We start from the raw sequence: 26182 nt of genomic DNA, 5'->3' as shown, positions 1-26182 counted from the left end.
ATTTGGCCTTTATAACAAAAAATGGCGGATATGCCTTTGTTGCTTGGCTGTATCTTCTCAGTAGGGTGTGCCCTGTTGTAAGATTTCAGTTCGGTGACACGGGTGGTGGCTGTAATGTGGGAACATGGCTTCATCTTGACTAGTTTTTCTGTCTCAACTCATTCTCAACAAGAAAGGAAAACTGTATGACTAATAATGATTTTATTATCACTAGTATGACTTTATATGACTATGAAAAACTGACTATTTTGTTGACATTTCTCTTGTTTCTAGGTATTTGGTATGGAATTCTGGAAGGAATTGGAGTTCTGGCTGTCATCACCAATGCCTTTGTTATTGCCATTACTTCTGATTACATTCCACGTTTTGTCTATGCATACAAATATGGTCCCTGTACAGATCAAGGGTACAGACAAGAAAAGTAATTAAGATATTCTTTATATATACATGTATTTTTTCGGTGCACAATTTACTGCTGTATTTCTATGATAACATACGTCAGATACATTTCTTTTACATCTGTGCAAACCTTCCCAGATGTGAAGTGTAAGTCAGCCCTTCCAAAGAGTTTACAACGTAGCTGTTTATATAAGTGGAAAATCATCTCTTTCCTTCTGAATGTGAACAGAAAAGTCTGTACAGTGCATCAGTTTTCAGATCTTTTCTCGATAAGCTTTTATCTGCAGTAGGTCTATACTGTCTTCTCCCAATACATTCCCAAACACACAGATATGCTACCAAAAATAGTGATTTACCCTTCCTGAGCTGTCAGAGGAAAAGAGAGTTTAAGGGCAAAAATAATGAAGTGGGATAGGATGAAAAGAGACAGTATCAGAAAAATGTTAGTGCTTAATTCACCCTACCCATTTAAGAGAGAACTATGTAATTCTATTTCTTCTTTTGTCAGTAGTGATTTGAGGTATTACAGCAAATCTGAAGATTCAGATTATAAAAGGATTCCTTATGCATCTCTTCTTAAATCTTCTTTGACTTTCAAATGTGCTTTAGTTAAGTAACAAGACAGATTTCAAAGAAGATAGGATATCTTTCTTGTCTGTGGTTTCCAAGCAACAGCAAAAATTCACTCTTACAGTCATAAATCAATATATTTATATGATATCTGTAATTAATAGTAGTAATACATTTTTGCCTTTAATAGAACTATTTGGTATGTATACACTGTTCATTTTACTGTTGGTGAAAACTCATAAAACCTGTTATTTTTTGGATATGCTGCATTATTGGTGGCTGATTCTGCAAGGATGTTAAATTATTCTGCTCTCTGCCTTTCTATCCATCTTTCAAAGTTCAGTAATTTTACAAAACAGTTAAAAGCAGTGTAGCAACAAGTTTTGGTTTGCATCTCCCAGCAGGTAAGAAGCAAAACCATAAGAAGTGCTGAAAATAGACTTTTAAACACCTGAAACAGATGTTAGTCTTTTTTTTTTCCAGTAAACTTTGCTTCTCTGCATGAAATTTTAGAATTGCTTTTGTCCTGATAAGCAAATAAAGTATTATGCTCACAGTATCTGATAGCAGAATATGTTTACATACAGGATGTTTATTGTATTGCCACTTTATGAAGAAAGTGCTGCCCATATGGCTTTTTCTTTCAGATGCTTAAAAGGATATGTCAACAGCAGTTTGTCAGTATTTGATTTGAGTGAACTTGGGATGGGCTACTCAGGATACTGTAGGTATGTTTCCTTGCTCTCACTTACTGTAATACAGCCATGGACATTAATTCAGACAGTAAATTGAAAGTGCTGATATTGGCGGCATTTCTTTTTTGCCCTTAAAAGCATTGGAGTTCATGTTTGTTCAACATGGCAGCCTCAGGTGCAAAGAACCGTTTGGGAAATGTGTGGGAAGATACACTGCTAACATATTGGAAATTTATGTTTGAAGTTTTTGTAGGACTCTCGCAAGCCATTATCTTTCATGTCTCTATAAATTATTTAATTTAAAAGTTTTACCAGCTGCCAATAAGGGTAAAAATCCTCATTTCAATTTTGCTAAGCATTCTGAGGTCAATAAATTAAATACCCAGTTTAAATTTTTGTTACCTCTCTAACCCAGGTTGAGATTGCAAACAGTTATGCAAGATGAATATAAGAAATACAGCATAAAAATTAAATAGGACATGAGTGCACTCCTGTTTTCTGACTTAGTTTTGCAGTGAGCATTAATTTAAATTAGAAACATATTTCATTTATGCAAACTTTGTCTGGAGACTCTCAAATGCTTATAAACAAAGACAGGAACCAATTTAGAATCAAGACACCTAACACTCCAGCTTTGTAACAATAAAAGAAATTATTTCCTCTGGATTTTTGAAAGCACAAAGTACTGTCTCACAAACAGCTTTATTTAATAGCCTGTATTCTGGACAGTTGCTCTCCCTTTCAGTTTAACACCTCTTGAAGTGTACTTTCACTTCAGTTTCTCTCCTTTTAGCCAGATCTGGGATGAACTAAAGACCACTTGACCATGTCAAAAGTATTAATTGCTCAAGAGAGCACAGGGTAACTCACTGGGTTTCTCTTTGCTTTGCAGGTACAGAGACTACAGAGCCCCACCATGGAGTTCAACTCCATATGAATTCACTTTGCAGTTTTGGCATGTCCTGGCAGCACGACTGGCCTTCATCATAGTATTTGAGGTTAGTTGTGGAAAGGAGCAATTCCTTTCTACGTTTTGTAAGTCTGAGTTGATTCTTTATAGTCATCCTATAAGTAAATTGTAATATTAATCAATTGTTTGTTCATTACAGTCAAGACAGAGGAAAAAAAATTGTCTTCCCCAAACTGTTGACTATCAACTACTTCAAAAAGAGTTGGCAGAGCATGCACTTGCTGTAGAACTCCTCTAAAATGATATTTCTTTAACAGTCATCTTATACATCCTGTTGGTTCCTTGCCCAGTCTTTCCTATTTTATCGAAAACTAAGTGTAAGTTTTGTGTATATTAGGCAGAGTTATTACAAGATAGAATGTGTGTCAGGAAAAGGATCCATGATTCTAGGATAAGATAAAAGTTGAATCATGTATACTAAGTTAGAAGTATGTATTGCGTACTCCCCAGGAATCTGATTACCTATTTCCATGATAAGCCCTGACCAAAGACTGCTTGTAGGTAGAGTTGGTATTTGTTGATCAACCTAGCATATCCTGTAGTCACATCTTCATTTAAGTCACTAACTCTGTCCTTTGTTTTCCTTTTTAGAAAACTTCAGCATTTGCCCATTTCTTTTAGATCACTCATTTACTCCCACAGGAGTGCTTTTATTAAAAAAAACTAAAGGAGTTGCCTTTCAGTCACAAATTTAATCTCAGTCCAGTTTTGCCACAGACATTTAGACTCTAAAGTGTAGTCCTACAAAAGAATATTTATTTATATGTTAAGCAATTATTTTTGTTTTTGTTTTTCTTTTCAGCACCTTGTTTTTGGAATAAAGTCTTTCATTGCCTACCTAATTCCAGACATACCCAAAGACTTGTGTGACAGAATGAGAAGAGAGAAATACCTAGTCCAGGAAATGATGTATGAGGCTGAACTGGAACATTTGCAAAGAGAAAGGAAAAATAATGGAAAACAGTATCACCATGAATGGCCTTAGTCATTACCAAGCTGCAACAAAAACACTGTTTGAAATTGGAGAGTGAATTTACAAAATGAAGTCAGTCTGGCATCAGTGTGAGGTTTGGTGATGGTGTATATATGTTCTTGCTAGGCAGTACAGTTGCATATTTTGGTGGCCACTGAGATGTTTCCAGTGATGTCAATGAAAAGCCTTACCTGTAACTGGTCTGTGATGAGCTCCAATGACAATTGGCATTCAGAAATTTGTCCAGAGTGAAAATCTGGACATTGTTTTAAAAACAGGCAATGGATTTTCATGCTGTTTATGAAGATACTATCAGTATGATGGAAACAGAAAATTACCTGTGAACCTATAGAGTAACGGCATGACTAAAACCAACTTACGTGATCTACACTACTTCTACAGCTTCTGATTGCTCTGCTCTATCTGTAATAACTCTAAAGAAAAGAGCAGTTGTTGCCTTTGTGGCTATAACTTGATCCTTCAGGCTTACTGTTTTGTCAGGTTTGTCCTAGTCTCTTGTTGAGATTGTGGATGTGGTCCTACCCTAAAAAAAGGGGTCTGTGGCTGCTAAATATATACTATGCAGTTTGAGATTTGCACATCAGTATCATTAATTTACCCATCTTGAAAACCAAAAAGTCCAAATTCAGAAAGAAAACAGCAGCACCAGGAGAAGGTAATTTTCTGTTTGAAAATTACACAGCTGTTGATTTGTCTTTGCACTTTTGTGTGTGAAAGGCCATCTCCACATGCTTCCAGAATGAAAGAACTGTCATTTTCATACTATGTTACTGTTCCTCTTGATCTGCCTGGGCAATGATTCCATGACTTCACAGAGTGCTAACTTGAAATACTCCCATGCAGTGCAAATTATTTTCTTTTCAAAATGCAATTATATCTTTATAGGATGCAAGCTTCTCCTGATATATATGAGACATACAGTATAACATCGTGGCTTGCTTGTTCAGGGAAGGAGAAGAGCAACTTGTAACAATGTTCTTCTTATTGTAATAGTAAATATTGTTGTAATGTATGCTTCTTTTATTGGTCTAAATATGTCATAACATTGGAGCTGGCTACAGGCAAATATGTATACAAATTGTATATAAATGCATACACACGCAATGGTTACTCATAGATTTACTATTATTATTAGTATGTCCTCGTACACTTTGGGGAGGAATTTTTTGATAAAATCACTAAAAAAGTAGATGTTCATTGAAGCATCATATTTTAGTTTTTATGTGCAAACAGCATACTGCAGTGTTGCTTGTGGTTAATAGTCACATTTTGGTGATGAAATTGTCTGTTACTAACATTTCATAATACAGGAAAAGCACTTCATGTTTAAACAAATTTGAAGGGATACCTTGCAGGGAAGGGAATGGATAAACAGTGTTACAGTTGTTCTGTTTCTCTTGTACAATTTTAAATAATGCTTCTCTGTATTGGATGAGAAAAATCTGAAAAACAAAGAGTTAGCAAAGCACAGTAGCTACAAAGTCTACAAATTTTGACATTATTTTTAGGGATAAAGCTGCAGCAAAATCATGTGTCAAGTATTCACTCGTATTTATTAGCACAATAATAATATTTCAGTGAAATAATCTTATTTCACTGAAATTAATTTCAAGAGTCAAGAGCCCATCAAAGTAGTTAACTAGGATGTGTTGTATCCAGAGAGCCTAACATCAGACTTTTAAGTTCTTCAGTTGTTTCACCACTTTAATGAGATTTCTTGGTTAATTTCAGCTCCATTACAAGCAAGACAAGGCACTTGTAGGGGTATCTATAGTACTGCCTGAAAGGAGGAAAGAAATTTGAAGAAAAATTTGAAGATCTGGCCCAATCAGGTACATTACCCATTCACTCTGTGATAAAGGGCTGATCGAACTCGGCTTGCCGTGTTTTGGAAAGGCTGTTTCATTCCTTCATATTCTGGGTTGTGCATTAAGTCCCTCAGGAGTTGTTATCAGAAAAAAATTACTGCACTCTCTTCAGTGCTAATAGAATCACAAGATTTGATTTAATTTATTGTCTCTCTGTCTCATTCTATGGACTGTGAAGCACTGTTTGACAGCTTTTACTGTGTCACAGTTTTTATTTGTGTGCCACCTAGTGATAATTGAATGCTTCAGAAGGTCACAGATGAGCTCTTTCCAATATTTTCTCTAAAAACAAAATGTCTTGGCTGGGCCAAGTTATAAAGGTGTAGGGTAAAATTAAGCAAAAATCAGAAATATTATTTTATACTTTCTTGTTTCTGCTATTGATATTGGCACGTGTCAATACATACCTAGGCAAATTCCAATTGGACTTGAAAAACCACATTAAACAATCTGTTTGTATTTGAGATTTGCATGCATATGTATTTATATATATATAATGATTTTTTTTAACACTGGAATGTAGAAGTATATGAAAGGCAAGTATGTAGATCTGACATGGTGCAGTTTATGCACTGGGAAAGCACAAGAAATTTGGAGAAACACTCTGTGTGTCCTTTACATTTGGAGGACATCAACAGTGTGTAAAGGTCTTGCCACCATCTAGCCAGTTGCTTAAGCTCAGAAACTTTTTTCCTAGATTTTGCTCAGTATGCTGTTTCCATTGACTGCATGTTATTTTCCTAAAGAACAAGGCACACACTGTCCTCAGGAATAATGTATTTTTTGAATGGTGAATGATCTTTTAATATGCTAAATATGGTCTTTTCAAACAAATGACTAGTATGACTAGACTGTGCATGCAGGCTGCATTTGTGAAATTTGACAAAGCTTTAGAACCTCAGTTTGTGCAAATATGCTTTAGATCATTGCAGATCTAATCTATGAAAAGTTTGCTCTATGCATGCACCCTTAGAGAGACTGCATGAGCAACTAGATTTTTTATATACAAAGTATTTGTTCAAAATGTGTCAATTATTCTTAACCAAATTTTGCATCTTGTTTCAGACAAAAGAAATTTCCATTTCAGAAATGGCACCAAGTCCAGATATGTGATATACACCTCATTTCTTACAACTTTTTATTCTAAATTTGTGCCTAATGTGTGAGATCTGAATTTTGGTGAATAAAAAAAGGAAGATAAGGATTCTGTTTTACTGGCCATCCTAATGAGAGGTTCCCCTAAATTTGTCTCTACAAAGAGGGAGGCATTAAGAGTATTCACAGCTGAGTGCTGAGGCTTGCCTGAATGTTCAGCTTAGGCTCCCACAGCACACTGATTGAGATATTGGATATTCCCTGGATATTTGGAAACAAGGCAAACCTTATAATGAGTTCAGTAAAGCCTTGGAAACTGTCACCCATGGCATTCTTCTGGAGAAAGTGGCAGCAGGTGCACTCTTAGCTGGGTTAGTGCTGGATGTCCATGCCCAGAGGGTGGCAGTGAATGCTGTTTATCTAGCTGGCAGCTGGTCAGGAGTGGTTCCCCAAGGGAACCAGTTCTGTTGGGGCGAGTTCTGTTTAATGTCTTCATCCATGATCTTGACAAGGGGATCAAGGGTATCCTCAGTGAATTTGCAGACAATCCTGAGTTAGGTGGGATTGTTGATCTGCTGGAGGCCAAGAAGGCTCTGCAGAAGGATTGTCTCCCTGTATGTGAGTGAGGCCACACATTGAAATGTGTGTCCAGTTCTGGGCCCCTCAATTCCAGGCAGACACTGAGGTGCTGGGGCATGCCTAGAGAAGGGCAATGAAGCTGGTGAGGCATCTGGATAGATTAAATCATAGGAGGAGTGGTTGAAGGAGCTGTCATTGTTTAGTTACATGAGGAGGCTCAGAGGAGTCTTATCACTCTCCACAACTACCTGGAAAGAGATTGTAGCAAGATGGGAGTCAGCCTCTTCTACCAGGCAGCTAGGGACAAGACAAGGGAACATCATATCAGGCTGCTCACAGTGAAGTTCAGGTTGGACATCAGGAAGAATTTTATCATTGAAAGCATTGGAACGGGCTGTCCTGGGAGGCGGTGGGGTCATCATCCTTGGAAGTGTTCAAGAAATGACTGGGCATAGCACTTACTGTTGTGATTTATTTGTCATGGTGATATTTGGTCAAAGATTGGACCTGATAACTTTGGTGATGTTTTCCAATGTTAATGATTCAATTTTTTCTTAACCCTTTTTGTTAAAGGATTTATAGAGAAAATGGTGACAGGGCTAAAATTTCAATAGCAATGATGAATGATAAGTGAGCTTTTGGTTTTTTTTGTTAGATGTTTCTGTGGAAGTGCATATCTTCACTAATATGAAGTACACATCAGCTGTGTGCCTTTCCAACAACAACTTGTCATAAATTGTGTTCTGAGGGACAGTTAGGTTCAATTATGCCCTGTGGAAAGCTCAAAAGGAAAATGTTTAGACAGACTGGTGAATATAGGTTAGTAGATAAATACCTTAATGGAAAAATTAATAAATTTCAAGAAGTTTACTTCATAAAAAGTTATATGGAAGGAAAAATACCTTGGGAAACATAGCTTCAGGGCAAGTATTAATATGGAGAAAGGCAAAAATTTTGATGTTTTATTCTTAATGTGCCATTAAGATGATCAGTCTAATCATATGGATAATGCACATCTACTCTTTCCTTGCTGTGGCTTACTCCACTGCAGACTCCAACTAAGAGTGTTACCAGAGAGAATTTCTGGAGCCATGGAATCTATTGGTGTTACCTGTCAAGTCCTACATGGCATTGTGGGACTTAGCAAACTTTTGCAATATGTCACAATTTGTTTGGAGGCAAATTAGTATAGTTAGCCTGTAACTGTCACCAATTTTCTTTGAAACTATTATAAACTAGATTTTTTTGTATATACAGGGCAATAGCCTTATCAATAAAACTCATTTTATACAAACGGCTACTTATGAATGTGATAAAGTTGATGGAAAATTTAAAAAATATCACATTTTCTATTTAGCTTCTATTAAGAAAATGGACAGAGATAAAAATAGTGGTATCAGTAATCACTTAAAATGCAGTAGTACTTCCAGAAGCATTATATTTTTTTGGAATCCTCATAAAGTGCTGATGTTGCTTGTTTAGGGGTAAAGTGTGAAACAAATAAAAGGACAGCATTTCATAATGATTATTTGATGTTAAGACTGAATCTAGAATTCAAATAGAATTCCACTTCTAGATAGACATTGATTCCAATGCATACTTTTTCTGACTAAAATGCATACAGTGACACTTTTTCAAAGTGTTTTAGTGAATTCTAACCTATATTCCTGTAGTAGAAAATCTAGTAGCTTAAAAAATTCCCCAAGTCCTTTCATACTTAATCTCATGCCCACAAAACACATGTTCTTCTGAGGTCAAATTCAGCAACCAGCATGTGGAGGATGAGATTGAGCTGAAGGCAGCAAAGGGCACCTGTTCACTCCAGCAAGTTTTGTTCCAGAATTGCATCAGGCTCTGCAAAATAAGGGTTTGAGGATGAAGCATGGGGACAGGCCTCCGGATATTTTCTTTTTTTTTTTCTCCTTTGGCTCATTCTTTATTTATTCTTGTTGTTTTATTGCACACTGCCCTCTGGGTGACAGTCCAATTTCCAGGACAATTCTGTTACAGCAGATTTTTTTACAGGCTGTTTTTGGATGTCCCTTACTGAGATGCCAAACAAATCTGTTTGGTGCTTTTTACAAATTGGTATGCCTTGGTGGGATGAAGCAGTGTGAGGCAGGATGGGGCACCTCTACCTGTGCTGTTCCTGTCCTTTCAGTCACTTCCCCAAGCACCAGAATTTTTTCTCATTGTGTCCCTTCCTACACATGCACATACACCCTAAATATCCTAGTTGTATAATTTTTAAATTTCTATAATGGATTAGTTTTGACAGTTTTTATCTGATATTGCCATTGCAAATGCATTTACTAGAAATTTGGATTGTTGTAAGCTTGCCATTACCATAATAGCACAATGTTACCATCACAGCACAAAGTTATAATGGCACAACAAGTAACAGTAGGGAAATAACTGCACTATTCCATGGTATACAGGAACTTTTTAAATCTAGGACCGGGATGTAGTCTTGAAATGTAATTGTGTATTTCCTCTTCACTGCACCCAAAATGACCTTGTGTGAGTTCTGTTGGCTCATTCTGTCTTTTTGATACAACCTCTGTATTGCTAGCTGTTCTCTGGAGTTTGCATTCTTACTGGTATGAGCTACTTGTTATGATGCAACAGGGTGAGAAATTAGGGTTAAACCTAATGGAGTGTAAAGCTAGTGAGATTTTAACCACTGAGAACGTGATGATTTTTCTTTTAATAATGAATAAAAAATCAGATCACATTTTCTTTTCATGTTCTATTTAAATTACTTGGAATTTCGTATTGAATAATCTTCCAACCAGTTTGCTCTAATTTTTACCTAGAGTAGTATAACTGAAATGTCAGTTCTTGGAAATAATCTCATGTAAAATCTAACTGAATAAGATCAGTCATTTTTTTACTCTGATAGTTCTGGCTAACTTGCAATATCATAGTCATAAGAGATTTCTTAAAATGTGTATATATTTGAAATTTATGCAATGTTTAAATACAACTTGATTTCTAAGTAAGCAGTAAGAACAAAATTTCAGCTATTTTTTCTACTCATAAATCTACACTTTGTAAGTAATACTTAAATCAAGTTTACAGTAAGAGAGAATGTTTTTGGAGAAATCTACTTTTCTGTGCAAAAGCTGTAAGTTCCTCCAGCATGTCAGCTTTCAGTTTATTTTGTATTTTAAGACTGCTTTTACAAGTATCTATGTACCCTAGAAGTAAAAGAATTCACTGAGGAAAAAGCTGTAAATTTGATTAACTATTGTAAGACACTCATGGCATAAATTTGTCTTTGGGATGCTGTTTACTTTATCAAGGTTTACATATACAAATGCAATTACTTGCTGTATCATGCACATTTGATTATTACTTTCTTTTTCAATAATAAACTTGGATATCTTTGAAAAAGACTGTGAGCTTTATTATTTCAAATATTCAAAGATAATTAAAAGCAATTGTATACTTGAAAAATGTGTGCTCATGAGCATTCAAGCCATAGTCTTGTAAGAAAATAATTTCAGGATCATACTTGGCTCAGGCATTTATTAGAAATATTCAATTATTTTGGCCTCAAGGCACTGCTAGACTGAGTTTTAAAATTTTCAGTACTGCTTTTACTAGTGACTAACAATTTCTTAAATTTAATCTCTTCTAGGATTTATCTGTACCTAGTTTCATAATCTCAGTTTTCCAACCAAAGTGGACAGGCTAGATCTGATTCTGGAATGATCAATGACTCAGGAAGTGGAGAGTAAATTTTTTATTATTTGTTTAGGGATTGGTTAATTATAAGGTATTAAGTTGTTTCTTTAATATTTAAGTTTTATAAATTCAAATATTTCAGGATTTTTAATATGATGGATATTCTGTTTTTGTTTAAAGAGTTTTATGATATTAATAATTTTTATAGTTTAAATATTCATATAAAATTTTAAGATTTGTAGGTTTTGTAGGTAGAATAGGGAATGTTTGATATAAATTGTAGGGGTTTTGTGTGGTTTAAGTTTGTGTGGTTTTTTTGTTTGTGGAATTCTTGGTGTGAGTTTGAGTGTGATATGGTTTTATATTTTTTGTATTTAGGTTTTGTATTTTTGGAAATATAAGTACAATTTGTTTTACGTTATTAGTGGAAATGGGTTTTTAACTTTTGTTTCAGTGTCTTTGATTAAAATTGGATGGTTTTTTATAAATTTTATGTTATTTGAAAAGTGTTTAAAAATTGGAGGATTAGGTTTTATAAATGTGTTATTTAAAAAGTTGAAGATATGCAAAGTTTTGTTTCATTTTATTTGAGATGTAGTTTGAGGGGGTTTTTTTGTTGTTGATTTAAAATGTGTTTTAAAGTGTGGTGTGTTTTTTTAATAATTGTTTGATTTATGGGGGAAGAGAGAATTTTAAAAGTATGGTGTATATTTTAATGTATTAAAAATGTGGCTAATTTTAAAGTTGTGTATGTGGGGTTATTGTTTGTTTTTATTTTTGGGGGTGTATTTAAAGAAGGAAAAGTTTGTAAAAAGTTTTGGTAAGTATAACTAGTTGTTTTTTGTGTGTAGAAGTAAAAATTGCATTTGACAAAGTATTGATAGATATATGAATATTTTTTAATTTAGTAAAAGATGGGTATTGGTAATATTTTTTTGTTATAGTTGTAAAGATTGTGATTTTTGAGTGTTAACAGTTTTTGTAGAAATAGAAAGTTGTATAAGTTGATAGAGTAAGCAGTAATAATGGGTTTTGTTTGATTTTTGGAGATGTGAAATACTTTATAAGTGTGTATTTTGATAAAAAAAAGATATGACAGTTTTGTTAGTTTGAAAATGTTTGGTAAGGTGTTTGAAATAATTATTGTTAGTTTATTTGATTTTGGTTTTTTGTTATGAATTTTGGAAGTGAAGAGTGTGTTTTGATATGAGAAATAAAATATAGGTTAGTTCTGTGTTGTAAAATTGTATAAAGATATGAAGGGTAATGATATAAGGTATTATTTTTAATACTTTTAAAACTTATTTTTTAAATGTCATCAATAATATTAGTAAATAAGCTGAGTTTGTAATTAAATTAAAATGTTTTGGAAAGAGTTGAAAAGTTTACAATTTTACAAGAGCTAAAGAGTTTATAATTTTTATAATTGTAAAAGCTGGTTTTGGAGACTTGTAAGGAAGAAAAATCTATTTTATTATTAATAAAGGATTTTTTTTAGAAGAGTTTTATTGAAATATGGGATTATAAAGTTGTAATTTTTTTAATATTATGAGGAAAAAGGGTTTTTGTGGAGTATGATGATGTGTTTGGTGGGGTTTCTTTAAGAGTTTTAGTGATTTTTTTTTTTAAGGGTTTTTTGAGTTTTAAATGTTGCCCTTTCTCTAAGTCAAAAAAAGCTAACTCCAACACTGGAGGAACTGAGAAGATAACAATGCTGTCATGAATATTTAAATGGAACATAAATGTCTCTGAGTTCCAGTTTTATAAGGACTTATCCTTAAATCTTCCTAGAAAGATGAATAATGAACTGCTGGTTTTAGCCATTGTACACTGTCATGTATGATCCATATGTTGGAATTAGTGTAATGCTGTGGCTGCCTCCATTACAAGTACAGAAAACACCTGAGCTCACGGAGCAGCTTTAGTTGTAACAAAACTAGTCTGGAAACAGTTGAAGAAAAATCCTTCAGGGTATTTCTTCGGTAGCATTTGGAGAGAATGCAATTCTAGCCAACCAAACTCAATTTTTTTCTGACATTAAATGGATAAATTAAGATTCTCATATGGCAAATGGCTTGAGAAGATGTTAAGTCTGTAGTGCATCCAATGCTACCAAACCTGTGAAATGCGTGCAGAGCATAACGCTGCTGTAAGTATAAGCTTTAAGTTCCTTAAGAAATGTTCAGGGAAGACTTTGTTGTCTTCAGAGTTAGAGATCTTGAATCAGAAAACCTCCAACTATGACTAGAGAGGGTTTTATCACCCTTATCTCACTATATGGCTTCATATTGATGTTTTGAACCACTTTCACTCAGGAATTATTTTACATCCTTATGCATGGTAGTCAGACTTTCCCAATACAACCTAATCAGTGATCTTTGTGCCCATGAGATGTAAATGGTACAGTAGTATTTATTGAATTTCCATCTTTGCCTTGATAACAATCTCAGGTATGGAAGTAGGAAGGAAAAGCATACCACATGAGACAGCAAGCAGCTGTCTTATAGCCAGACTCAGCTCTAAGCTTTAATGAGATTATAAAAGCAGTGTAAAAGGGATTAACACAAATATTGACTTGGTTCTCAGTTTCTTGACAAACTGTCCCATGCAAGCAAGGGATTGTCATTTACAGACTGCTATTTCTGTTCTTTAATTAAAATCCTGGGATCACTTCCAGGGGTAGAGCATGAACACAGGGGAAGTAACTTCAAGGACCAGATTGACATACATCTGCATCATAAAGATGGTCACTGATGAAGCAAAAGCAACAGAGGGGCTCTTCAAAAAAATACAAGCTAAATGTATCAGGTGGGTCTGTGAGTTGTCTTGGATATTTTCATTCAATCTGTTTCACTCAACTCTGAATTTTGTTTTAAAACAAATATATTTATTGAAAAACTATATCCAGAAGTTAATCAAGGTGAGAGGAGATCTGTTGGATTTTATTTTCAACCAGCAGGTTTTCAAAGAAATGTGTTTCACTGAAAGAGGGCAATGAGTGGGCTCTGCTTCCAAGACAGTGTACCAGACAGATTATTTTGCCTAATTATGTATTTTTTTTTTCAAAATTCCACATGAATTATCAATTAGGAGGGATGGTCATCATTCAATGTTGGTTTATTTTCTTTATTGCATAAAAGTAGATACTTTTGATACTTTAGATACACAGATAAAGAGCTGTGGGATTTGTAATTTTCTCTTCTTCCCCCCCACATTCCCCCCCGCCCCTTCCCACACGTTCCCCCTTTGTCCTGCGACCCAGCTCGCCCCTCCCCCCCGCGGTCCTTTGTCCTGATCCTGTGTTCCCTTATCACTCCCCCTCGCCAGCGGTCTATCCCTGCCCCCCACTCCCGCCTTTCCCATCGCCGCTCCTGCCTCCCCGGGGCCTCCAGGGTTTCCCTGCCCCTGCCCTATCCCCATTGGCCGCGGCTCATGTTCCCATCCCCGGCACGGGGTATAACCAACCCCTGGTCAGTGCCCCGGGGTCTCGGGAACACGCTCCCACAATAAACACGTGTCTGCACCCGAGCCCCATGTCACTATTTTGTCTGTTCCCATGCTAGAACTGAGCCTCGCAGAGCCGAAGGGGAAAAGCGGCCCTGCCTTTCCCCTCCTCCCGCTGTGCTCCTGCAGGCATCTGCCTGGAGCCGGTCTCGCGTGGCAACAAATGGTAGCAGAGGATGGTTATTTCCATCAATTTGTGAAAGGGAGAGAGAGAAAGGAGCTCTGTCGCCACAAGAGCTCTGCAGACGCTAAGAGGAGTTGATGCGCCGGGTGGAAAACAAACCTGAAGTTCCAGCCAGGGACCCTCTTCTGTCCTTGCCGGCATGCTCTCTAACCCGCCCAGGAGCGGCCACGCTGCGCGGGCAGCCGGACTGCAGGGGCCAGGAGCCGGGTAGACTTACCCGGGAACAAAGAGGAGAGTTTGGCAGAGGCTCGATGGACTGAGCTCAACGAGTGGCCTGTCAGGGGACGGCATTTGAATGGAGACCAGAGGCTGACAGTGGCTGAACCCAGGGTTTCAGAGGCGAGCCCTGGTTAACGGGAACACCCAGGCCTCTGGGAGAGCCAAACCGCAAAAGAATGTGTCCTCAGTCTAGCGTGATTTTCCACTACTGAGGAGAGAGATAAAGATTTCACCACCCGAGGCCAGAGGGTAAGTTGGGTCAGAGCAGGGTGGGACCCTGGTGGGCGGCTGAGCTACCTTTTTTTCTTTTCTGAGTTTTAACCACTGTCTGCGCTCAAACGGGGGCTGTAGGCTTGCATGTCCCTGGCGGCCGGGAGGCTTTTTGTTTTCCGAGGAGGACGCAACCTCGATTGGTCTTTTTGGGGTAACACATACTGGAAAGCGCCTTGTCTTTCTCGGAAAGCTGCCTTTTCTACCCTCTCCTCCCTATTCTGGGCTATGGGGGCACGGGGGGTCGAAAGGACACGGATGGGACAGAATTGTAAACGGTGACACATCAGCTATGGGAGAAGTGTTAACATCCTAAGAGAGGCCCTTCACATCCATGCATTTCATTGGCTTCCAGCCACGTCGAGCCCCTCTCCTGTAGTTTTCCTCCTCGGCTTCTACAAAGCCCCCCCTTCCCTTTTCCCCACAGACTTTCCCAAACCTTCTCCCTTGGGATGGCAGCGGCCGAGCCGCCCCAAGTGCCCTGCCGGACACTGTTATCCTCCCTTAGGGGTGGCATTGTCCGTGCCTCTCCGGGCGAGATGCAGTGCACCCAGCACCCCCTCCCAAGATGGCACTGGCCACACTACAGTGATCCCCTTTTCCCGCCTTGATCCTTCTCTTCCACCCACGTTTTCCCGCCAGCCCCACCCCTCTCTCCAATGGCCCTGCACCATCCTGCTGCGAGCCAGCCCCTATTGGGGGGAGGACAGGTTGGATTAATCCCTTGGTCCTTCTTCTGGCCCCCTTCTGGTGGGAGGGATCGCCGGAGGGGCCCCTCCGTTAGAGGACCTCCCTTTGTAAGAAAGCTTTCCCCTTTGCTGTGGGGGAGGCCCCCTTCGAAGGGAGTGGAGCTGGAAACCTGGACCAGAGCTCCACTGGTTTTTTTCCCCTGAAACAGTGGCGCCCAGGTTCACCTCTGTATCCCATCTCCTAAATGTACCTTGCCCGAAGTTCCCTTATTATTTCAATACAAGTTTTCCCCATTGCTTGTGATAATTTGGAAATAACTTCTTGGATTGAGTTATATCTTATAGAAGGAAAGATCATCCTCTCTAATTACTGCCCACAGTGCTATGCAAACTTCGCAATCAAATAATCAAATTGGAGAAATCATGTCACTGCTTCTGCTCTGTTAGAATTCGAAAAACCACAAGCATCACATCATGAAACCTGCTTTCATCCTCGATACAGAATGTGTTTATGATAATTTTTTACCCTTTATCTTAAATTGTAATGTGGAAAAGATTTTTGCCTCATTCATTGTAACTATGCTTGGTGCATCACTTTCTGATATCTCTCAACTTACATTTTCTCAGTAATTTTTAATGTTACTAATTTGTTTTTACCTCAGAACTCCCTTTCCTTTATGTAAATTCAAAAGATTGAGTTGTGGGATTTGTAATTTTCTCTTCTCCCCCCCCCCCCATTCCCCTTCCCCCCTTCCCACACGTTCCCCCTTTGTCCTGTGGCCCAGCTCACCCCTTCCCCCACGGTCCTTTTTCCTGATCCTGCGTTCCCTTATCACTCCCCCTCGCCACATGGTCATTCCCTTGCCCCCCCCTCCCCTCCCCTCTGCCTTTCCCATCGCCACTTCTGCTTCCCCGAGGCCTCCAGGGTTTCCCTGTCCCTGCCCTATCACCCTTGGCTGTGGCTCAGGTTCCCCCCACCCCCGGCACAGGGTATAACCGACCCCTGGCTGGTGCCCCAGCATCTTGGGAACACACTCCCACAATAAACACGTGTTTGCACCTGAGCCCCATGTTGCTATTTTGTCTGTTCCCACGCTAGAACTGAGCCTCACAGAGCTGAAGGGGAAAAGCGGCGCCGCCTTTCCCCTCCTCCCGCTGGCGTCCTCCCAGAGCCAGTCTCGCACGGCAACAAAGAGCTATCCTGAATTCAAAGTAAAATTTGTTATTTTGTCCTATAGCTTTTACAATGAGAAGCTTTAAAGAAAACTTGAATTCCCCAGAGGAAGCAAACACAGTTATCTCATTGACTGAAAGACCAGTCTGGTCTATACAGGGTTCCTATGAGGAGAATTTTTGTGATACTTGGGTGTAGATGCAGCCTGACCTCTCTTCTCTCCCTCTATCAGAGGGCAGCTCACAAACTCACCTTCGTGAGATACCTCCCAAACTTCTCTGAAGTCTTAGTTTATCTCAAGTTCACCTTTGCACATTCCTTTCAATGATGAGTTGCTGAATAGAGCAGGTGATGCAGATGTATTGCAGCTGTGTCTGAGTAGGAGCTTCTACAACAAAATTCATGAAACATTTCTTCTGAAATAGCAGTGCTTCCAAAACCTGATTGTCCCATCATTTCCCAGGTCTGCCAAGAGATTTGTAAATAAAAATCTGGCCTTTATTGCTACAGAGAGCAACTGCTCCCTCTTGGTCACCTACAAGCTGGTAAGTGAAGTGAAAGAAGTTATTAATTTCTTAAGCTGAAGAACTAAAGTTTGATTAAACGTCCTTTGTCCCTCAGCTTCTAGAGGCGAGATTCTCTGCTTATATTTGTATATGAATTTTCTTCAGAATTGTAACCACGTATCTGGTGGTTATTTTCTTTGTTGGTCTTATTCTTGAAGGCCTTATCTGTTCTGGTTTTATTTGCAGCAGCTTCCGGAAGTTTTTTCTCAAAGTCCATCTGAAAGAAAGGAACAAAATACCCTTGTAATTTGAAGCCTGTATTCACTGCCTTTTTCTTTTGGTTAAAGAAAATTATGAAAGCAATACAAGAAGAACAAAGGCTTTCATTCTGTATGCCTTTTTAATGAGCTACAAAGCCTTGGGACACCTGGAGAATAGCTGGTCCTGTTGCTGTGGAGGAGGAGGAGGAGGAAGTGGGAAGGAGCAGCTCAGATGCTGATGAGTGCAGCACTGCCTGGTTGTTGTTCTCAAGTGCTGCTCTGGAGGGCAGAAGCCTCAGAAGCTCTGATGATGGGGATGACAGCAGCAAGAGAGCTTCATGAGCATGTGAGTTTGAAAGTCTTTTTCTCTGAGTTTGGTGGAAGACAATAGTTTGGTGAACTGTCTAGTGTGTAAAGTGCAGTTTTGTCCCAGCAGGGAGAGGGAGGTCAGACATTATTTTGATGCCTTAAGCTTCAGCTTTTATATTTTTCAGATTCTGTGCTGCTTTAGTCTGTAGTTCTGAGCTTTATATTAAGTGTTGGTAAGCTCTTTTCACAGAGTGGGTAGACAAAACAATTCCTTCTCTACCTTGGGACCAAGGACAAATGATCCAAATCTCAGGCCCAAGAGCACAAGCAACGTGGACTGGAGAGAGAAAAACAAGCAGGATGGCACTTCATGGACTAAAGCTGAATTGGACAATGAACTCCAAGATGCAAATGGAGCAGAACTGATCAAAGTGAGAGCCCCCGGGAGCGCTCGTGCATTTTGGGACCATTTTGGTTCATCTTGGGTGCAGCCCTGGCTGGGCTCTTGTGCTACCCAAGGTGTGTCCATTGAGGCCTCTTACTTAATCCCTGTTTTATTCTTTAACTCTGTCTAGCCTCTGCTCTAGGTCAGCTTCCCAAGGCATCAGTTCTGTGAGCTCCTGGCTTTCCTGAGGGCTGTTTGTTTTTTGAGGGCCTGAGTCCCCATATTTGATGAAAATGGGAAAAATAGGTAACTTATTCCTGACTGGGGTTTGGCTGATTTAATTTCCAGTCTGTGCTGCTTATGCAACATCCCTTGCAAAAGTTCAAGAGCAGCTGTTGAAGGCTGGTTATTTCTTTGCTCAGCCCATGCCCTCACGTGGCACATGTGTTCCCACTGCTCCTGGGCCACAGCAGGGCTGAGCTGACGGGGTCAGCACTCACCTCCAGGCTATCGTGCTGCACACCACACCAGAAGAATACTTTGAGTCTCTTGGACCAAAAACAAAACAAGTTGCAGACTGGCTTAATTAACACTGGTGGGATGTCTTCTCCTTTACTAGGTCCTGCAAAAAGAAAATAGTAATAAGTGGATAGCTGGGTATGAGCCTTGGGACCCTCAGACCATGAGGTGGGGAGCAGGATCGGAGCCCACTGCCCTCTTCTGAGTTTGTGTCTCAAATCACCTACTAGACTTTTAAAAACTTTTTCAACAGCTAGATGCAAAGGTATATATGTATATATATATATATGCGTGTCTGTATGTTTAGGCCACCAACCTGTTATAAAGCTTATCAACAGCCCGCTGATGGCACAGCCCATGCAGCCGATGGCACTGAAGTACAGGTAGGACAGGGAGTACCAGGTGTCTGCCAGCAGAGGCCTGTGAAGAGGGGAAAAAGCAGCTAGTGATGAGCAACAGCTGCATTTGAGCTGTTGCCTGAACGAACCACCAAAAATGCAGCTTATGCTGCAGCTGGTGAGTCATCTGACACCAGTCTGCACTCCCAGCCTGCCCTGGCAGTGCTGCCTGCACCCCAGCTGCAGGCTGGGGGGGCACACTTGGCAAAACATAGGCTTAAGTGGTAACAATAGGAGAAATACCTCTCTGGAGCCAGCGTGGGAGCTGCTGTTATCAGTGCCTCAGTGCTGTTAGCCAGGGTGCAGTTGAGGGTAGACAGCTGCAGAGGGATGGACTTTGTTGCTGGTGCCGGGTAAATGAAAGAGCCAGTACCAGCCCAAAAAGCCAAGCTGATCCCAGCTAAGAGGCCTCCAAGAGCACCCTTGGCAAGTATAGAAAGATACCATTAAAGATGATCTGTGGAAAGTGCTTTTCTGTGAATATGAATTAGGCAGGAGTAGGTCATGATGGGTTATGGTGTACATAAATTCTGTTCTCTCTCAACTAAGGTATAAAACTCTAAGGTATTTAGTGCTCTCTGTTTGCAAAAGTTGAAGCAGAAGTGTGATTAAAGCTGTGATACAGATTTTAGTTTTACTTCTGCTAACCTTGATGTGAATCCTGATGAGGCAATATGGAATGAGCTCATGTTGTGTTTTTAGTGAAAGACTAAAGGCAAAGCTTTTGAAATCACTCAGTGGATCCCAAGGCTGGTGCAAATATTGAGTAATTTTTTTCTTCTTAATGAAACTCAGAAAAAAAATAAGAAAGCACTCATGTGAATCTAATCACTAATTATTCCACAGCTGGGTAGACTTAAATCCGGCAGGATAAATCAGGTAGGGAAAAGGTATGTATAAATAGATCTTAGAGCCTCAGGCACTAAATCTGAAAAGCAGCTCAAGGACCCAAACAATTTTCAAAATTGAGTTTTAACCAAAAAGCACCAAGAGATTTTCTTTTAGATCAGGATTTTTGTTTCCTTACCTTCCAGTTAGCACAGGGAAACACAATTCCCAGAGTAAATAATCCCAGCATGGGCCCCCCACACATCCCGTGGATGGAAAGGGAAGCCTGTGGGTGCAGAGAAGAAAGAGTTCAGGGCAGAAGCTGAGGGGAAGCATGCTCAGTTCTGATTTTGATTTATAATTTTCACTGGGAAATAGATGAGGGAGAAGGGATAAGTAGTGATGTCAGTGCACAGTTACAGAGAGAATCAATATTGTTTCCAAGCAGAAGTCAATAGAGAAAGAGTTAGGGGATTTTTTTTCCTACTTATTCCTCTCAGCAAAATGTCTACTAGAAATGGTTTGGGTACTCTAGCATCCATCAGAACTGGCAGCATTATTTGCTCAGTTCATTACATTTTGTGTTGATTCCTATTGTATTAGTTGCATTTCTGAAGCAAGAAATACCTGCACAACTCCTCCCAGCAGTGATGCTGCTGCAGCCATGGAAGTGCACAGGACACCGTATAGTACACCTGGAAAAGGTAAGGTAGGGAGGTTCTCAGCTCTGGTTAATGGTGGGGATGGTTACTAGCTCAGTAGTGTCTGAGGTGACCAGCCAGCAGGGAGGAACTGGCCCTTCTGACTGGGTGTTTAGAGTAGAGTATTACACACCCAGCAGTGTCTTGTGTGAAGTCTCACTGGGTTTTTGGTTGATTGATATTTTTTACAAAGTAAAACAATATCAATGGCATTAATTTAGAAATTATGCCTCATATAGGAATGTTTCTGTTGCCTTTAAGTATTGCTTTTAAAACAACTAATAAATGAGTGAGAAATTATAAACCAGCATGACTTTCTTCCCTTGACACCTGCTTTAACTTCATGGCAGGTGAAAATCTGTATGCAGCAGCCTTGAGTAAAGCCAACCAAAACTTCTGTGCTAGCACACCTTGGTTTCAGACATCAAAATTATCTTTCTAGGTCCAGAGTGAAAAAATAAGTAGTAAGTGGAAAAACAAGAAGGGAGAATACTAGATGCAGTTACAGGGATAGAACATAGATGTGTTTGGTGCTTTCATTATATTTGTGAATTTTAATAGAATTCTTATGATAGTCATAAAAGGGTTATGATCTTACTGAAATAATTGTAACAAATATCCTAAAAATTGAAATAATTTTGGATGCTTGATATGTTGATGATATTTTGTGGGGTTTTTTACTTTTTTGTTTTCATACTTTTTTCTCCAAAAAGCTGGATAAGCTGCTTATGCAGTACTCTGAGTTTGAATAGAAATTATCTACTGTATTACTCTAAATTAATATTACTATGAAGTAATGTGGTAATAACTACATTACCATTCTTTCTGTGTTATGAAGAGTGTTTTCTAATATTTCCATTAGACCAAACTTTTCCAAGGATTTTGAATGGTGGTTGTTCATGCTAGTCTATATTTGTTTCTCTGCCGTATGGTGCTGATGATGCTACCAAGGCATCAGAGGGTTTATCAAGTGCTACATTCATGTTTCTGAGGGAGTCTCTCTGTGCAGTGCCCTTTACTGCTAAAGAAATGGGTCTCATCTGGAGTACCCACACAAGCCTTTGCTGATCCATGTGCTCATCTTCTCAGAGACATTTGGGAAACCTTTCTTGACCAGGTCTTCAAAGGTAACGGTTGCTAAAGCATTGATGCTGGCAGCTACCGTGCTGTAGAGAGAAGAATAGTAAGTAAATAGGAAGCAATATAATCTGAAATAAAGTTGTATCGATAAAGAAAAGCTTCCTCTTTTTCCACACTAATGCTCTCCAAGAGCTGTATGATTCATAGTATTTTTCGTATATGCTACTTTAACTGGGGAGGTTTCTGCAATTGCTGGGGGCTCTGCTTCATGCTGGCATGAAACAAGATAAAAACACGTCCAAACTGACCCTTTCTTTTACAAGTTTGCAAAGACCTTAAGTATAGATATATTCCAGAATTAAAACCTCACTCCTTTAAAAATTGAAGGATGTGCAATCACCACTAGTGCCACCTTGGTCCTCCATGAATGGCCCAACTCTTTTAGCTGGGTGAGTGAGCCTGTCTTTGGTGAAAATTGTTCAGATAGAGTTACTGAAAATGTTTATTGCCACTATGTTATTGTGGCAGTTACCTTAAGTAAAGACAGTTTCACCATAAGCAGCTCCCAAGAGTATTTTGGGAAGTTAAACTCAGTTTTTCTACACTTTCTTTGTATTGATAACTTTATTCTAAAATGTATTTGGGATAAAAGATACTGGAGATGTGGACTTAGACTTTACCATAAACGTAATTGTAGAATAATTTAGGTTGGAAAAGACCCCTAAGGTCACAGAGTCCAGCAGTTTACCCAGCACAGTCAAGTCCATCACTAACCCAAGTCTCTAAGTGCCACATCCACATGTCTTTCAAATATCTCCAGGGGATGTAACATAATTCAACAAAGAGCTACTTCCTAGAATGTTCTAAGAGAAACAGCTGGGCTTTTCTTAGGGTTGCATATTTTGACCTCATTCTGGATCCTCCAAGAAATTATCATAAACAGCTAAAATGTCAATTCAGATTCACAGACCTTAATGTTCCACTGAATGCACAAGCAACAAACAGTCCTGGGACTCCTGGCATTGAAGAAAAAATGTCCATAACAAAGTATGGCATGAGCTGGGATAGGAGAAGCACCAGAGAACATAAGAAATTAATTAAGGTAATGGAAGCAAAATATATTAGCAAAGTTTATTAGCATGTTGCTAAATTCTAGTGTTGTCCCAAATAACATGGTTTCAGATTTTGAGCAAAGGGGACGTCTTTTGGCAAAAATACTCAATTGAATTAATACTGCAAGAGTGCCAGAATAGATATTATTGTAGCCCTGATCTGGCATCCATCTTAGTCCCTGTGTGCTGAAAGGATGTGGAGAATTTCACAAAATTGAACTGTCCTGATATGTGCTATATCTGAGCCCAAAACATCTCCTAATTATTGTAATGGACATCTGTACCTGATCAGGAGCTGAAATGAAAGCAGCAGTCCAAGGGTCACAGCTCTTGTAATGAGAGTACATCACCAATCCACAAAATACTGCACACACTAGGACTGTCCAGAGTCCCAATAAATTCAAGTAAAGTGCCCTAGAGCAAAAGAGGAAAACTGTTTAATGGAAAATAAATAAAAAAGTTGTTGCAAGATAATTATTCTGAACTTTTCTGGGAGATCTCTTGATCCCAACTGGTTTTATAGTTCAAACTGGCTTTATAATTCAAAGCAAAATTAAAAAAATGGAAAAAGGAAAAGTACACCATCCTTATGGAGTGAGGATGAAGTTCCCAAACAACTCCCTGGAGCTGGGAGAGTCAAGGAACCTCCTTGCAAGGGCTGGGACTGTCATTCCTGTCCCTTGAAAGAACAGATTTTTGCTTGTTGGGATATGCTGATGCTGTCCTCCCTTTAAAGCACACAGAATATTGTTTCCAATGTTACCATGCAAAGTAATAGTCTTGGTGAATTTTTGCTATTCCATGAGATGGATGTGGGTGACAGCATCTGCTGGGAAGGTTGTGTGACTTTGGGTCAGCAATCCTGCAGTTTCTGAGAGCTGCAAGATTTTATAGAGCTCACATCATGTTTGGACATCACCTTGCACAAGATTTATTGCGAAGTCCAGTTCAGAGTGTGCTACCATGAAACAAAGGTTAACCCAGCTCATTCCTAGTGATGTTCTCACTGGCGGGACTACTAAATGCTTTTCAGACACTGAATTTTCCACAGGATGGATTAATATAGACAGTCATGGCCTTCAGAAAAAATAATATGTTTATAGAAAGTAAAAAAGCTAACTGTTTGAAAAAGGAAAAAATTATCACCTTCATTCTTTAGCCACATGTGCAAACAATAGGCCCCAAGTGTGAGAAAAAATCTGATTGTTTAGTAAAATATGTCTAGCAATGCATATACTACTGCCTAAGTTGAGGCAGGTAGCAAGCTGGAGACCTGTATAGCTATATTGTGAATATTCACTTTGTTCTGCATTGATTGTGATTATTGTGATGCTGCAGAATTTTAAGAAATTATTAAGATTTATTTTTATTTAAGTAATATCTTGTACTATACTGCTCTACTAAATCAATAACAACTTTTAATCCAGTATAACATGTCGAAATCTGAGGTATTGACGATTCCCAGATTGTAAAAAGTCTCTGTCTGTCAGCCCCCTGCCAAAGCAGAAGCCATAATTGGTCTGTGCTGGTTTCCAGGTTGTTTATTCTGTTTATCTCTAACATGTTCTGCTGCCCTGCCCAGCTCTGTCCTGCAGGGCAGCGTGTGGGGCTCTGCCCTCAGTGGGATGTGACAAACATTAAATACCAGAAACTCCCTGGGCTGGATTTACAATAACGTGCCAATATCTGTCACCTACGTTGGACAGTGTGTCCCCAGCCTGAACCAGCAGAAAAATGCCAACACCACAGTGACACATGGAGGGCATGAAGAAGGAGAAAAAGGACAAGGCACACCCAATTTCCTCCATCTTGTCCCCTTTGGACCCCTAATCTAGAATCCTAAAATTTTAATTTTGCACCCATGCCACACTTAATTATTACTGATATCAAACACTCAGAGCTGGTAATTCATCCTGTAAGATTGAAAACTCTTTTCCATGGACAGAGATCAGAGACAGTGTCTCTGGGGGCTCTGTACAGGGGGGTTCCTGACCCCTGCCAGGGTCCCAGACCTGCCAGGGCAGCCAGAGGGAAGCCCTGGATTCCCACAGTAACATAAATGCAGTTCCAATAGATACATTTTTACAATGAGACTTTAAATAGCAAAACTTCTGTGTTAACATCTTTGCCATACTCTACTTCTGAGGATTAGTTTATCAGCCTGATCATAAATTGATAAGCTGCAAGAGATAGATTTCTCTTTCTCCTCTGCATATACTTAAGTCATTTTGAGGCAGAGGTAGTAAGACTGTCAGAGCAAAATTAGCTTACTGCAACCTAATGGGATCCCAATATTTATATATCATATAAATATATATAATTTGTCAGTATAGCTGACAAACAGTGTAATTCTTGATTGATTGCAGGAATAGGTTAATGACAGGTAGCTTACATTTTAGCATGCCTTTCTGATTTGCAGGAAATGCATCTCTGTATTGTGGACTGATTGACGCCATAGAGCCCTAGCCATGTAAATGTTCCCCCAATAACTATTGTCCAGAAGGTATGTCGTCTCAAAGGATCAACATCAAAACTAGAAGAAGGAAAGAAAAAAAGAAGCAATTTAGTTTTTTTTATTTAAATATATTTTTTTCAGCAAGAGGTATGTGATTTTTTTCAGAATTATCTGGCATGTCCTACCATCTGAATAAAAAATTCTGCATAGGAAATACTGTTTTCCAGAACAGACAACATGCAGTCTGTTCAGGTTTGGAAGATTTTTTTACTTTTATATCGGAACACATTGATTTCAAGTCAGGATAGCCAAATATCATTCAGACCTAGTCAGAGGATCACTTAATTCAGATTAACCAACTTTATAAGGGTGTTAATGCTCAGACATCTGACCTGTGTCATATTGTAGCAGAACTACAATCCATCCTGCCTGAGACCCCATCTTCTGTAAAGGAACAAGGTTGCTTACCAGACTCTAAAAAAATCCAGCAAACTTTTAATAATTATTATTATTAATAATAATTTTATTTATAATTAAAATAATAATAATCATAATATAACTTCCTTTAGAAGACATTGCTTCAGCTGCTGTGTTGTCTTTTGTACAACAAAATTCTACTACTCAGCAAATCTTACTCATACAAGTATATCTTTCTGTTTCGAATGTGTTGCATTCACAGTTCTCCTTATCTTGGTTGAGACAGCAGATAACATTTGCCTTGCTGCTGGA

The 26182-nt window shown here is 38.8% G+C and overlaps 2 protein-coding genes across 13 annotated transcripts in view; one reads left to right on the top strand and one right to left on the bottom strand.

The window, feature by feature from the left end:
* The window catches only part of ANO3 (anoctamin 3), a 108643-nt gene extending 101943 nt beyond the window's left edge, over positions 1 to 6700 (top strand). For all 10 annotated transcript variants that reach the window (XM_085581211.1, XM_077784400.2, XM_085581210.1 and 7 more), the window contains 4 exons: positions 274 to 421; positions 1617 to 1697; positions 2557 to 2662; positions 3437 to 6700. In XM_085581211.1, coding sequence (XP_085437337.1) covers positions 274 to 421; positions 1617 to 1697; positions 2557 to 2662; positions 3437 to 3619 — 518 coding nt within the window. In that variant the 3' untranslated portion in view covers positions 3620 to 6700. The remainder of the gene's footprint in view (positions 1 to 273; positions 422 to 1616; positions 1698 to 2556; positions 2663 to 3436) is intronic.
* Positions 6590 to 26182, bottom strand: part of SLC5A12 (solute carrier family 5 member 12) — a 38453-nt gene continuing 18860 nt past the window's right edge. The window contains exons 6-16 of one of the 3 annotated variants that reach the window (XM_085581219.1): positions 25391 to 25531; positions 23283 to 23412; positions 22857 to 22945; positions 21860 to 21972; positions 20733 to 20800; positions 20305 to 20391; positions 19926 to 20057; positions 19521 to 19699; positions 19196 to 19299; positions 18861 to 18982; positions 6590 to 17683 (exon numbers count right to left, since the gene is read on the bottom strand). In XM_085581219.1, coding sequence (XP_085437345.1) covers positions 17525 to 17683; positions 18861 to 18982; positions 19196 to 19299; positions 19521 to 19699; positions 19926 to 20057; positions 20305 to 20391; positions 20733 to 20800; positions 21860 to 21972; positions 22857 to 22945; positions 23283 to 23412; positions 25391 to 25531 — 1324 coding nt within the window. In that variant the 3' untranslated portion in view covers positions 6590 to 17524. Of the gene's footprint in view, positions 17684 to 18860; positions 19300 to 19520; positions 19700 to 19925; positions 20058 to 20304; positions 20392 to 20732; positions 20801 to 21859; positions 21973 to 22856; positions 22946 to 23282; positions 23413 to 25390; positions 25532 to 26182 lie in introns of all 3 variants that reach the window. The other 2 variants (XM_021539031.3, XM_085581218.1) reach the window with 2 other exon arrangements.

This window comes from Lonchura striata, chromosome 5 (assembly GCF_050655825.1).
Source record: "Lonchura striata isolate lonStrDom1 chromosome 5, ASM5065582v1, whole genome shotgun sequence".
Lineage (NCBI taxonomy): Eukaryota > Metazoa > Chordata > Aves > Passeriformes > Estrildidae > Lonchura > Lonchura striata.
Note: the sequence above shows the minus strand (reverse complement) of the source record. Positions and strands in the feature narration are given on the sequence as shown.